General features: G+C 38.1%; 1 protein-coding gene across 1 annotated transcript in view; it reads right to left on the bottom strand.

Moving 5' to 3' along the window:
* Positions 1-12,500, bottom strand: part of LOC135106984 (uncharacterized) — a 146,320-nt gene that overhangs the window by 125,613 nt on the left and 8,207 nt on the right. The window contains exon 3 of the mRNA XM_064016475.1: positions 10,547-10,720. Within this exon, the coding sequence (XP_063872545.1) occupies positions 10,547-10,720 (174 nt within the window). The remainder of the gene's footprint in view (positions 1-10,546; positions 10,721-12,500) is intronic.

The following is a 12,500-nucleotide window of genomic DNA, read 5'->3' as shown; positions in this document are numbered from 1 at the left end:
CCTCGAATTGCAAATTGGATATCCTCGGCTTGTCGTCACCACTCAAGTACAGGGAACATTATTCAGTGGGTAACCTCACGCACCTCAATCTCCTACACACTCATTTGCATCAGCGAGAAATGAAATTACTATGAGGCACCGAGGCTTTCCTGTAGTGATGGAAAGGACCGCGCATTGACGCCTCCCTCTCCCTGTGATTCTCCTCCGCTGCCGCAACTTCATAAGGTCAGAGGAATAAGTTGATGTCACCACGCCATGTATTGCTGCATATATTCCTTCCTTTCACTTTCACGTTATCGGAATCGCCAAATTGATATTGAGTACGTGGCGGAGTGGAGTGACACACGGGACCTTGACAGCATGGAGGTCACTTAAAGGGTGAGACGCGCCAGCCAGACATGCCACGGACAAGCCACGGGCATACCGCGAACACGCCACGGACACGGGAACAGATGTCATTACAATCCATCGCATATATAAGTGTCCCTAAGTTTCAATGATACGCGTGTATATATTTTATTCAACATTTTATTTTATTTTTACAAGTAAAATTACTGCGCGTGTATTGTTATTCTCTCTCTCTCTCTCTCTCTCTCTCTCTCTCTCTCTCTCTCTCTCTCTCTCTCTCTCTCTCTCTCTCTCTCTCTACCACAACTCTAAAATAATGGCTTCACTATAAAATATCTCCGTGTACTTCACTTTATCATCTGGGTATTTTTTTCACGACAAGAAAACAAGTACGTGTATCTGTACTTAGATCCCTTTTATACCACCTCATGCTCAAATCCCGACTACATTACACAACATTACCTCAAATTATACAAGCTTTCTGAGAGAGAGAGAGAGAGAGAGAGAGAGAGAGAGAGAGAGAGAGAGAGAGAGAGAGAGAGAGAGAGAGAGAGAGAAAATTCGATACCACTAAATAATGATCGGGCGTGAAAGCAAAGGTTTCCGCCCACACACACACACACACACACACACACACACACACGCACACACTCCCCTGCAGGCACTTACAATATTGGAACCACTCACGCATAACACCTGCGGCTATTTTCATCAGTAGGTTTCGGCCTCCAACCTCCAAGCACCGCAACACTCTAAGGTCCGTATTGCTAAGCGTTCCGCCGTCTGGTCTCCTCTTCTTGCAACAGGATATGGTCTTGTGGAGGTTGCGGAGATTTTCAAGGGGTGTTTTCGTGGGCTTCGTGATAGTTTGATAGTTATTCAGCATAGTCAGTAGGAGGAAATCATTATGAGAATCCAGGTAATTATTTCTGTGGCTCTTGAAAATAGTCCTGATGAAAGAGCACTGTTTAGGAATACGGTCTCTCTCTCTCTCTCTCTCTCTCTCTCTCTCTCTCTCTCTCTCTCTCTCTCTCTCTCTCTCTCTCTCTCTCTCTCTCTCTCTCTCTCTCTCCCTCCGAAACAAACATCTAAACAAATAAACACTCAGCTAGATAAGTAAATATAAATAGCAACATGTGAAAAAAAAAGGAGGAGCACTGATTTCATTAAAAAAAAAAAAAAAAAAACTGTATTTGTGTAAATGTTAACATGGTGTCTTTGGTGTCCTTGCCTCAAATGTCGAAACTCACGTGGGAATATGAAGAACAACGAGGTGCAGTATTGACACGTGTCCACTTTTTACCAATGCCAGAACCTCCTTCAGTGTGCATGTTTGTGTGTGTGTGTGTGTGTGTGTGTGTGTGTGTGTGTGTGTGTGTGTGTGTGTGTGTGTGTGTGTGTGTGTGTGTGTGTGTGTGTGTGTGTGTGTGTGTGTGTGTGTGTGTGTGTGTGTATGAAAGGCAAGTAAATTTTCTAACACCTCTTTCTGGACTTGGTTTGTTTTCCTTTTTCTCTATAAAATGTTTTGTTTTCCTTCCTGTATGTGTAAAATAATGAATTCATATTTGCATGTATTCGCTTCTTTCTTTTTTTTTTTTTTTTCAGATGGTGAGTGTATGTATATAAATCATTCAACACTTCAGCATGTACAGTGTTTTTCCCCTCTCTATACAACGCTATTCTCTTTTCGTATTCACGTATAGAAATTCTTACTTCTTGTATATTTCATAATTTTTTTGATATATTTTCACTACTGTTTTTCAAGATTTCGGGTATACGTAAATATGTAGTTCGGTATGTCTTTGTTCTTATCATATTTATGTATAAATATTCTTATGTCTTTTGTTGTGTACGACTTTGTATCAATAAAGTTCTGTGTGCACGTAGATTATTGAGATATCCGAGCATGGTTGACTTCGCTTTGGGAACTGGCACTCAAGTGGAACTTTTTTTTTTCCGATTTTTGTATTGCCTTGACCATTGGGTCTCATACATAAAAAAAAAAAAAAAGTAAATTTACTCTACAAAGAGATGTAACAGAACCCTGTGAAAAAAATCATACCTATAAGCTGAATGTATATCAACCAATTATTTTATGAGCAGTTTTACATGAAGAAAGACAACGAATAAATAGCAATGTGGTAAGTGGAAGTTTCAAGATGTTTCTCAATGTAATCTTGGACTTGCTATTGAACTGTTTCCTTTAGGACAGACAGCTCTATTATTTTTTTTTCTTTTCTTTTCTATCAGTTGTGTTGTCTTTCGTCAGATTCTTTCATACATAGCAAAAAAAATCTAATACTGATTTTGTATCCGAAACATCCTGTACAACGATAATTTCTCAGGACATGTATTTTCTTCTCTTTATCATTATTATTTTTTTTACCAAGTTTGCTTAGGGTCCGGGAATTCTAACACCTTAAATCGTATATTTTTATTTATTTTTTTACTTTTTTTCTTTTTTTTTTCCTCTAATCATTCACCATTCCTTGTGCCCTACGTATCCAAGAATGTCCTACTTTTTCTTCTTGTATCTTTGTGCATATAAGATTCTGGGTATGTGTGAATAATTCTAAGGCCTCGGCATGTACGAGAGTATATTCTATTTTCTTTCTTACTTCTGACCACTCTCTTTTACGCTTGCGTCGAAGAATTTCCACTCCTTCTTGGGAGTGGTGTTTGAGCTTTTCCCTTTGTCAATATTACTAATACCTTGGCATATAATTTCTCTCTCTCTCTCTCTCTCTCTCTCTCTCTCTCTCTCTCTCTCTCTCTCTCTCTCTCTCTCTCTCTCTCTCTCTCTCTCTCTCTCTCTCTCTTTTCCTCTCTCTCTGTTTGCGTGCCCAGGAATTTCCAGTAGGATGTGGTGGTTTTCAAAGCAGGACTTCCCGCAAATAAAACGAAAGCAATGAAGTTTATATTTGACAATCTACTACCCAGACTTAATTTTTTTTGGAAACATCTCGGCGATAAATATAAACATGCCATAAAATTCTTAGTTACTCGCTCCAGTAAACTTGTAATAATTTCTCTGTCCTTAGCTCTTATCTTTCTCCTACAAAACCAAAGAATATCCAAGCGCTTACTTAATGCATCACCTCTGAGTTCACAAAAAATTAATATAAGTTTGCTGGTGGAGGTCATGGAGGATTGAGTGGTATGACTGAACGAATGTGTCTGGCCCCGTGGTGACCAATTAAAATGTTCTTTTGAAGGAGTGAATTCTGGATAGTGAACTGTCAAATATTCACTTTACTAGTTTTGTTTCATTAACGGAAAATTCCACTATTTTTTTATTTTTTTTATTGAGTAGGACTTTGTGGCAGGATTGATTTAATGTCTTCGGGTTCGTGGTAACCAATTAAGAAGTTATTTTCAAGAAAAGAACTTTGGTAATAAATTGTCAAATATAGACTTTACTGCTTTTGTTTCGTTTGTAATGAATTCTACAATATATATATATATATATATATATATATATATATATATATATATATATATATATATATATATATATATATATATATATATATATATATATATATATATATATATATATATATATATATATATATATATATATATATATATATATATATATATATATATATATATATATATATATATATATATATATATATATATATATATATATATATATATATATGAAAACTATTACAAGCTATTGCCCTACCCTGTATAGATAGTGAATAATATTTTTTTCTCGAATAACTCGACAAGTATGTTTTTTTTTTTCCTTCTTTTCAACATTCGGTCACCTTTTCTGTGCTGTAAGCCCAAGAATTTAGACTCATTCTTGCCTACAATTCCATCTTGAACGCTTCTGGGTACGTATGAAATAATTACAACACTTGGCCATTAACAAGCACCTTCTCTTTTCCATACCATTTTCTCCTCTCTGTACCATGTCCAGGAATTGCTGCTTATTCTTGAGTATATTTTTGCCTTTGTACGGTTCCGGGTATGGATAAATAGTTCTGACACTTGAGCATGCGCGACCACCTTCTCCTCTTGATACCATCTTACTCTCCTTTCTGTATCATATAGAAGAATTTCTGCTTACTCTTGCTTGTATTTTTACATTTGTACGCTTCCGAGTACGTGTGAATAATTCTCATCCCCTTAGATATCTACGAGTAAGTCCCGTAAAACAAGACTTTGCCTTCATTTCGTGTCGGTGAATTAATACCTAGGTACTAATATTTCTTTCATAGGGTAAGTCTTTTTATTATTATATCACCGAGACTTCACGCGTGTCCCCCCATTGCGTGTTTTCCGCCTTTTTTTCCGTGTAATGATATTAAAAAGAGAAAACCGACACATGTTCTAAGTGTACCCTTACCCCACAATGGCTCAAGGGCGTCTGAGGCGTGTGTATGTATGTATGTACGTAGGCATGTAGCATCTGTCCTAAGGCTTGAAGACCTGTGGCAATACTTCAACATGTTTCAAAAGAGATTATTCTTCCTCCATCCCTCCCTCCTTCTCTCGTACCTGGCGGAGGAGGGTAATGGGTGGAGTAAAAAAAATAATGAATAAAAAAAATAAATAAATACAAAAAGGAGCGTAAGTTCCACAATGCTTCGTCTTTCCTCTCTCCCTCTCCCTCTCCCTCCCTCTCTCTCTCTCTCTCTCTCTCTCTCTCTCTCTCTCTCTCTCTCTCTCTCTCTCTCTCTCTCTCTCTCTCTCCCCTCAGGAACGTGCTGCCGGCGACTGGCGTGAAACATTCAAAGCACTGCACTGTAATACTTTATAGTGGCTTCGTGTAATGGCCTCCTCCTGTGTGTGTGTGTGTGTGTGTGTGTGTGTGTGTGTGTGTGTGTGTGTGTGTGTTTTCTCTCTCTCTCTCTCTCTCTCTCTCTCTCTCTCTCTAGCCATGGTCTCGTGTTTCATTGCATCTGCTACTGTATGCATGCTTACCCCGCACTTCCCCCTCCCTGCCTGCCTGTCTGTTTGTTACTCTTGACTGGAAAAGTCCTTCTGGTTTGAACTGCTGTAAAATACTGTTTGCTGTGTGTGTGTGTGTGTGTGTGTGTGTGTGTGTGTGTGTGTGTGTGTGTGTGTGTGTGTGTGTGTGTGTATGTGTATGTGTGTGTCTGTCTGTCCCTCTGTCTGTCTGTCTGTCTCTCTCTCTCTCTCTCTCTCTCTCTCTCTCTCTCTCTCTCTCTCTCTCTCTCTCTCTCTCTCTCTCTCTCTCTCTCTCTCTCTCTCTCTCTCTCTTGAAATACACAATACATAGGCATCTATAATTTAGCTCCCTGTACAGATAGCCGAGGGACTGGTCATTATATATTTCTTAGTGGTGGTATCTTACATTATTATTATTATTATTATTATTATTATTATTGTTATTGATATTATCATTATCATTATTACTGTTATTATTATTAGTATTAGTATTAGTAGTATTAGTAGTAGTAGTAGTAATGGCAGTTGTAGTAGTAGTAGTAATGGTAGTAGTAGCAATAATAGTAGTAGTAGTAGTAGTAGTAGTAGTAGTAGTAGTGGTATTGGTAGTGGTAGTAGTAGCAGTAATAGAAGTAGTAATAGTAGTAATAGTAGTAGTAGTAGTAGTAGTAGTAGTAGTAGTAGTAGTAGTAGCAGTAGTAGTAGTAGTAGTAGTAGTAGTAGTAGTAGTTGTAGTAGTGGTGGTAGTAGTAGTAGCAGTAATAGAAGTAGTAGTAGTAGTAGTAGTAGTAGTAGTAGTAGTAGTAGTAGTAGTGTTAGTAGTAGTAGTAGTAGTAGTAGTAGTAGTAGTAGTAGTAGTAGTAGTAGTAGTAGTAGTAGTAGTAGCAGTAGTAGTAATAATATCATAATCATTCCTCTTGTCGTCATCCTCATTCTATATTTTCTGTCTCTCTTACTGTATATCAGATTGTAAAGTCCCGATGAAGAACCTCGTAAGAGCCAGTAAGTAGGAAAATGTTTGTCTTTCTAGTGTTTTCCTTTGTGTTTCTTATCATTATCCTCTTTCTCCTACATCATTATCAGCACCATCGTCAACAGGTCAACATTTTACCAATAGACATGAATAGATATTGGAACGGATGCGGTATCGTCAAACAAAGGCTTCTTCAAAATTTCACAACTGACTACACGTTTCCCTCAGTAAAAGAAAATTTCAAGGTACAATGTTTCGTAGTGCCACGGGAGGCAGGATTCTAAAACGTATGAAATCTTTAGCAACTGTTACTAAAGCAGCGCATTATTGGAAAGTAAACACACACACACACACACACACACACACACACACACACACACACATAAAGTTGGTCTACCTACTATGTAATCCTTTTTTTTTTGAGGGATCCACTGTTTTTTTTTTCTACTATTTGCATCTATACTTTCTTTCCCTCACATTTTTTTTTTCTAGTTTCTCTCCATTCCTTACTATTCTCTCACATTTATCTGTCTTCTACTTTTCTTTCTTATCTTCTTTCTTTTTCATCTTTTTCTCCTGTTCCTCTTGTATCTGCTACTCCTCCTCTTCCTCTTCCTTCTCCTTCTCCTCCTCTTCTTCTTCTTCCCTTCCCACCTCCTCTTTTCCTACACCGTCTCTCCTTCCCACCTTCCCCCTCTCTCCTCTTAGTACATCGCCTCCCGTTCCCATCTTCCTCCTCCTTCCTCTTCCTACACCGCCTTCCCTTCCCACCTCCTCCTCCACTTCTCTTTTCCCTCTTTCAAAGCGATTTACTGCACTAAGAACTCTCTAAAGAGGATCCACGTTCTTTACAAAATTTTGGAAATTCTCTTGAATACACTTGTCCGTCTCGTGAAGGAAGGCGTATTTGTTTCCTATAAGGTGTTCTATCCTCTTTGCTTCGTACTTTTCCTTCTTTTTTTTTTTTTCACGTGAAGGAATCGGGTAAAGTTAATACTGTCTTCTTCGGATCCTTCTTTCTTACTATCTTAAATGTTATATTTTATCTTATTTTCTATTTATTTTATATTCTTTGTACATTTCCTTCTTTTTTTTCACGTGAAGGGATCTTCTTTGGATTTTGTTTCTTTTTTACTCTCTTGATGGCTATATTTTATTTTGTTTCTTTCTTCCATTTGTTGTCTATTTTTTTTTTTACGGATTAAATACCTTCATTTATCATTTAGTTTCCCAAGGTTAACAGTGTTCAGTGTCGTCTTCTTTGGATCTTTCTTTCTTACTCTCTTGAAGGTTATATTTAATTTTCGATTTCTTTCCTTCACTTCTTATCTTTCTCGTTTCTTGGCATTATCAGTACTAGCTCGCACCTTTATTGGGAAACGGATTGAACGCTTTTCCTTATCATTTAGAGAGGGCACGTTGGGAAAAAAGACGGCTGAGTTATAGGACAGCGAAGGAGAGAAGCAAAATCTTAAACTTAAATGGGAATTTTTATTTTAGATTTTCTTTATTTTTTTTCATTGAGGTGACAGAAAGATTTATGTGTGGATTTGGACTGATTGAGTAAAAGATAAACTTGGAAACGAAAAAGACCTCTCTTTGGTTCAATAGAAAACAAGGAAAGGTCAGACAGAAAGACAGACAGAGAGGCAAACAAATACTAGTGACAATATTACTCGGCAAACGTTGATTTTGACTTAATGTTACTAACAGTCTAAATTGACTCCTCTCATCTGCAATTTATTTCTCTCTCTCTCTCTCTCTCTCTCTCTCTCTCTCTCTCTCTCTCTCTCTCTCTCTCTCTCTCTCTCTCTCTCTCTCTCTGTCTTTCTCTCTCTCATCTAGTTTAGAATTCATATGGGGCAAAATTTTAATACAACTACTGCTACTACTACTACTACTACTACTACTACTGCTGCTGCTGTTGCTCCTACTACTACTGCTGCTACTACCACTACTACTACTACTACTACTACTACTTCTAACTGCCTTACATTAATGACGGTTAAGGCCCCCCCAAAAAAAAAAATAAATAAATAAATAAATGAATAGATAAATGAGTCATCAGCATAAATAAAAAAATGAAACATACATAAATGAATAATTCCGTAACATGCATCATCCGGGCCCCGGCGATATAATAAATCTGAAATACACGAGCTGAAACCAATTAAATGATAAACTGCGTGCATGTTTTCAGTGGAAGAGAGGGAGGAGTCTGGAGTATATGTATTTATGTATGTATGTATGTATGTATGTATGTATGTATGTATGTATGTATGAAGGTATGTATGTAGGTATGTTTATCTATGTATAATATGTGTATGTGATGTATGTTGCGTATGTATGTATGATTACGTATGTCTGTATGTATGTCTGATTATGTATATGTGTGTATGTGTGCATGTATGGGTGTGTTCGTATATGTACTGAGATATTTTGTTTAAAATGAGTATAAATATTTCAAATAAATATACTAGTTAATCTCCATATTCCCAAATTCAAGGCATGTATTAGTCTTGTTTATCATTTCGTCACCTTCATAAACAAACTGTCCAAACATACTTTTTTTGCACTTTTTTTTTTTAAGAGAGATCAAAGGAGAAAAAAGTTTAATGATCCTAATTTCTATTTAAAAACGGAGAAGTTGAGGCGAATTTAATTTAGACCACTCACACCCTGGACACAAAGACAACAAACAATGCAACTATGGGTGTGAGGTGATGGAAAACTTATCACAGCAAGAATTCATGAACAGGCGAATAAAAAAGAAAAAGTCTGAAAAAAAGAAAGAGCAGTTTGCTGATGAGCGCGACGATTAGCTTCAGCATCAAATTTGCTCATATCAAAGATACACAACACAATTCTCACAACAGCTGGTATTTATCTTTTAAAGACGAGATAAGGGAAAAAAATGCCAATTTGGGAAACTAGACTTCACTTCACCACCACTTTAAAGATATGAACACAAGAGGGTAATCTTTTTTTTTCTTTTCTTTTTTTAGTTGAAACAAAAAAGTGACAATTTGATTTACTAATTCTGGAAAACTAGACCACTTTAGCATCAAATTTCTCCATATCAAAAATACTGTCAACACATCTCACTAAAGAAAGTAAATATTTTTCTTTAAGTAATGAAAACAAGAAAAGGTGACAATGAAAACAAGAAAAGGTGACAATTTGATTTACTACACCTGGCAAAGTAAGAGAATTCGCTTTACTATTTCACTTACTTCAGAGGAAGGTTGCATTAATCCCACAAAAGGGGGTACACACTTCTCTTTTAATAGTGGAAAACTGTCGATTTGCTTGATTAATTCTGGCAAACTACACTTCAATTTAGAATCAAATATACTTAAAAGATACATTACATAGATCTTGGATTAATATCTATCTTTTAATGACGAAAAAAAAATGATGAATGGCTCTCCTAATTTTAGCAAACTAGATGTCATTTTGGCATCAAATTTGCGTCAAGGGAACTATTCATGGATCTATATCGAGCAAACTAGCACACATCACTTTATCATCAAACTTGCTCATGAAAGATACACCACCTATATCTCGCAAGGGACACAAAGAGTGTTCTTTTGGTGAGGAATAAAAACGAGAACTGTTGTTACATGAATCACGTATCATTCATATTATTCAGAGTATGAACGATGGACTTCCGAGAATTTGATTTATATTCAATAATGTATTACAATTCATAGGTCTCTCTCTCTCTCTCTCTCTCTCTCTCTCTCTCTCTCTCTCTCTCTCTCTCTCTCTCTCTCTCTCTCTCTCTCTCTCTCTCTCTCTCTCTCTCTCTCTCTCTCCCTTTGATAAAGTTACTCCACTTTCATGAAGAAAATGACTTAAGTGTGAAAGCGATAAGAAAAGGCCAGGAACTGGAAGACAAGAAAGACAATCAGGATAAATCTGAACTGTCAGAGAGAGAGAGAGAGAGAGAGAGAGAGAGAGAGAGAGAGAGAGAGAGAGAGAGAGAGAGAGAGAGAGAGAGAGAGAGAGAGAGGTCCCCAGGTGCCTCAGACGCAGTCTCAGGACAGCTGCGTCTTGGAGGCAAGAGCCTGCCACTTCAGGATTACATCAAGATCCTGGGCGTCTCTGGACCGCGGCCTACGCTTCGATCACCACATCGCTGTCGTCGCCTGCCAGATCTCTCTCTGAGTCTCTGCCCTGCGCAGGATGGCGAACACCCTCGATCCACGAGGCATCCTCACGCTATACAGGGCACAGATACGCCCATGTATGGAGTACGGTGCCCTGTCCTGGATGTCGAGTGCCGCCACCCACATGCAGAGACTGGATGCTGTGCAGCGGCGAGCCCTGCGCTAGGTGACCACTGACGAGGACCAACAGCATCCAGCACCATTAACGTCACTGAAGCACCGCCGGGACGTGTCGGCACTAGTGGTGTGCCACAAAACTCAGGTGCAGAGAGTCCCTCATCTTGACCCCCTGAGGCTGCTGCCACACACAGTACAGAGGTGCACCAGAGCTGCGGCCAGTAGCGACGAGCTAGTGAAGGTGCCTCGATCTCGCTCTAGCCAACGCCAACGCACCTACACAGCCAGGACTTCGCGGCTGTGGAACATGTTCACGATGGCCACGCCCCAAGTGCAGGACATGTCCACGCACCAGGTGAAGCTGGCAGCCCACAGCTGGCGTAGCACGCACCTGTCCCCACTGGCACTTTAAATTTTTATTGTATTATTGTATTAGCATTATTATCTTTATGTTAAGTATGTATAGTGTTATTCCTGTAAATAATACTATCATAGGCTTTTAAATAATTTCATACTCAACGTGGAATTTTAAGCCTTTCTGTAAATATTTGTTTAAATAAAGAGAGAGAGAGAGAGAGAGAGAGAGAGAGAGAGAGAGAGAGAGAGAGAGAGAGAGAGAGAGAGAGAGAGAGAGAGAGAGAGAGAGAGAGAGAGAGAGAGAATGATAGTCGGCTAGAAATAATTATATATCATAGAATTTATAATCATATATTCATTATAATATAATTAATTTTCTTAAAGACTGAGAGGACATTTGATTTCTCCTACAATAGTTTTCATTTTTCGTTACACATATTACGTAGCTTCATTTTAGGAAGATAAAACATTTCTATCAGCGTGGATGAATAAAAGAACTGATAAAAACAAAATTATTCATATTTCTCGTTATATTCGAAGAGCGTCATTAAGATAAGAACATAAGGAATGTAAAAATGTGTTTTCATTTCCATAACTTTTCGTCTTTGCCTTTTGTTCTGTTTCTTTCAATTCCTCTGTTTCCTTTCTTCATATTTCCTCACTTTCATGTTTAACTACTAAGTTTCCAAGTGTATTTCCATTTTTGTAGTGTTCGTCTTCTCTTGCCTTTTGTTCTGTTCTTTCAAATCCTCTTTTTTTTTTTGCTCAATTTTATATATAACACCAGAATTTCCTTTCATCTAAAACTATGGCTCTCTTCTTTACTTTATTTTGTATATTTAATATTCTTACATTCTCTCTCCCTTCACAAGTCTCATTTATTTTTTTCTGTCACTTCTGATCTAGTGAGCATTCTGCATCACTTATAATCTCAGTATGGAAACAAAATACTGCATTTTTCATTCCTGCTTGTTTCAAATTTTCTTTACATTTGCATTAGCAGACTTACGTTACTTCAGTCTGCTTCTTGCTCTTTTGCTTGCCACCTCTTGCACCTTTTGGTCCAATTATGTAATACCTGAATGTGTGGAAGTAAACTGCTTACCTATGACTTATTAAAATGCATGACTTCTTTGCATTTCGTTTGAAGGTTACAAAATTTTACTTCTGCACACTTAAACTCTCTCTCTCTCTCTCTCTCTCTCTCTCTCTCTCTCTCTCTCTCTCTCTCTCTCTCTCTCTGCCTGCCTGTCTGCCTGCCTGCCTGCGTGCCTACCTGCCTGCCTGCCTCTCTCTCTCTCTCTCTCTCTCTCTCTCTCTCTCTCTCTCTCTCTCTCTCTCTCTCTGCCTGCCTGTCTGCCTGCCTGCCTGCCTGCGTGCCTACCTGCCTGCCTGCCTCTCTCTCTCTCTCTCTCTCTCTCTCTCTCTCTCTCTCTCTCTCTCTCTCTCTCTCTCTCTCTCTCTCTCTCTGGTTCAGTAAACTCTCAAGGACTTTTCACACATTATCCTGCCGCCTTTAAACCTACGTATCTTCATTTACCTGACTTTGAATGACCTGTCCACCACCTGACCACCTCTTCCACTTCCTCTTTTTTCCTCCTCCA

The sequence above is a fragment of the Scylla paramamosain genome, chromosome 2 (genome assembly GCF_035594125.1).
Source record: "Scylla paramamosain isolate STU-SP2022 chromosome 2, ASM3559412v1, whole genome shotgun sequence".
In the NCBI taxonomy this organism is placed as follows: Eukaryota; Metazoa; Arthropoda; class Malacostraca; order Decapoda; family Portunidae; genus Scylla; species Scylla paramamosain.
The sequence above is the reverse complement of the archived record's forward strand: the minus strand, read 5'-3'. Positions and strand labels throughout refer to the sequence as shown.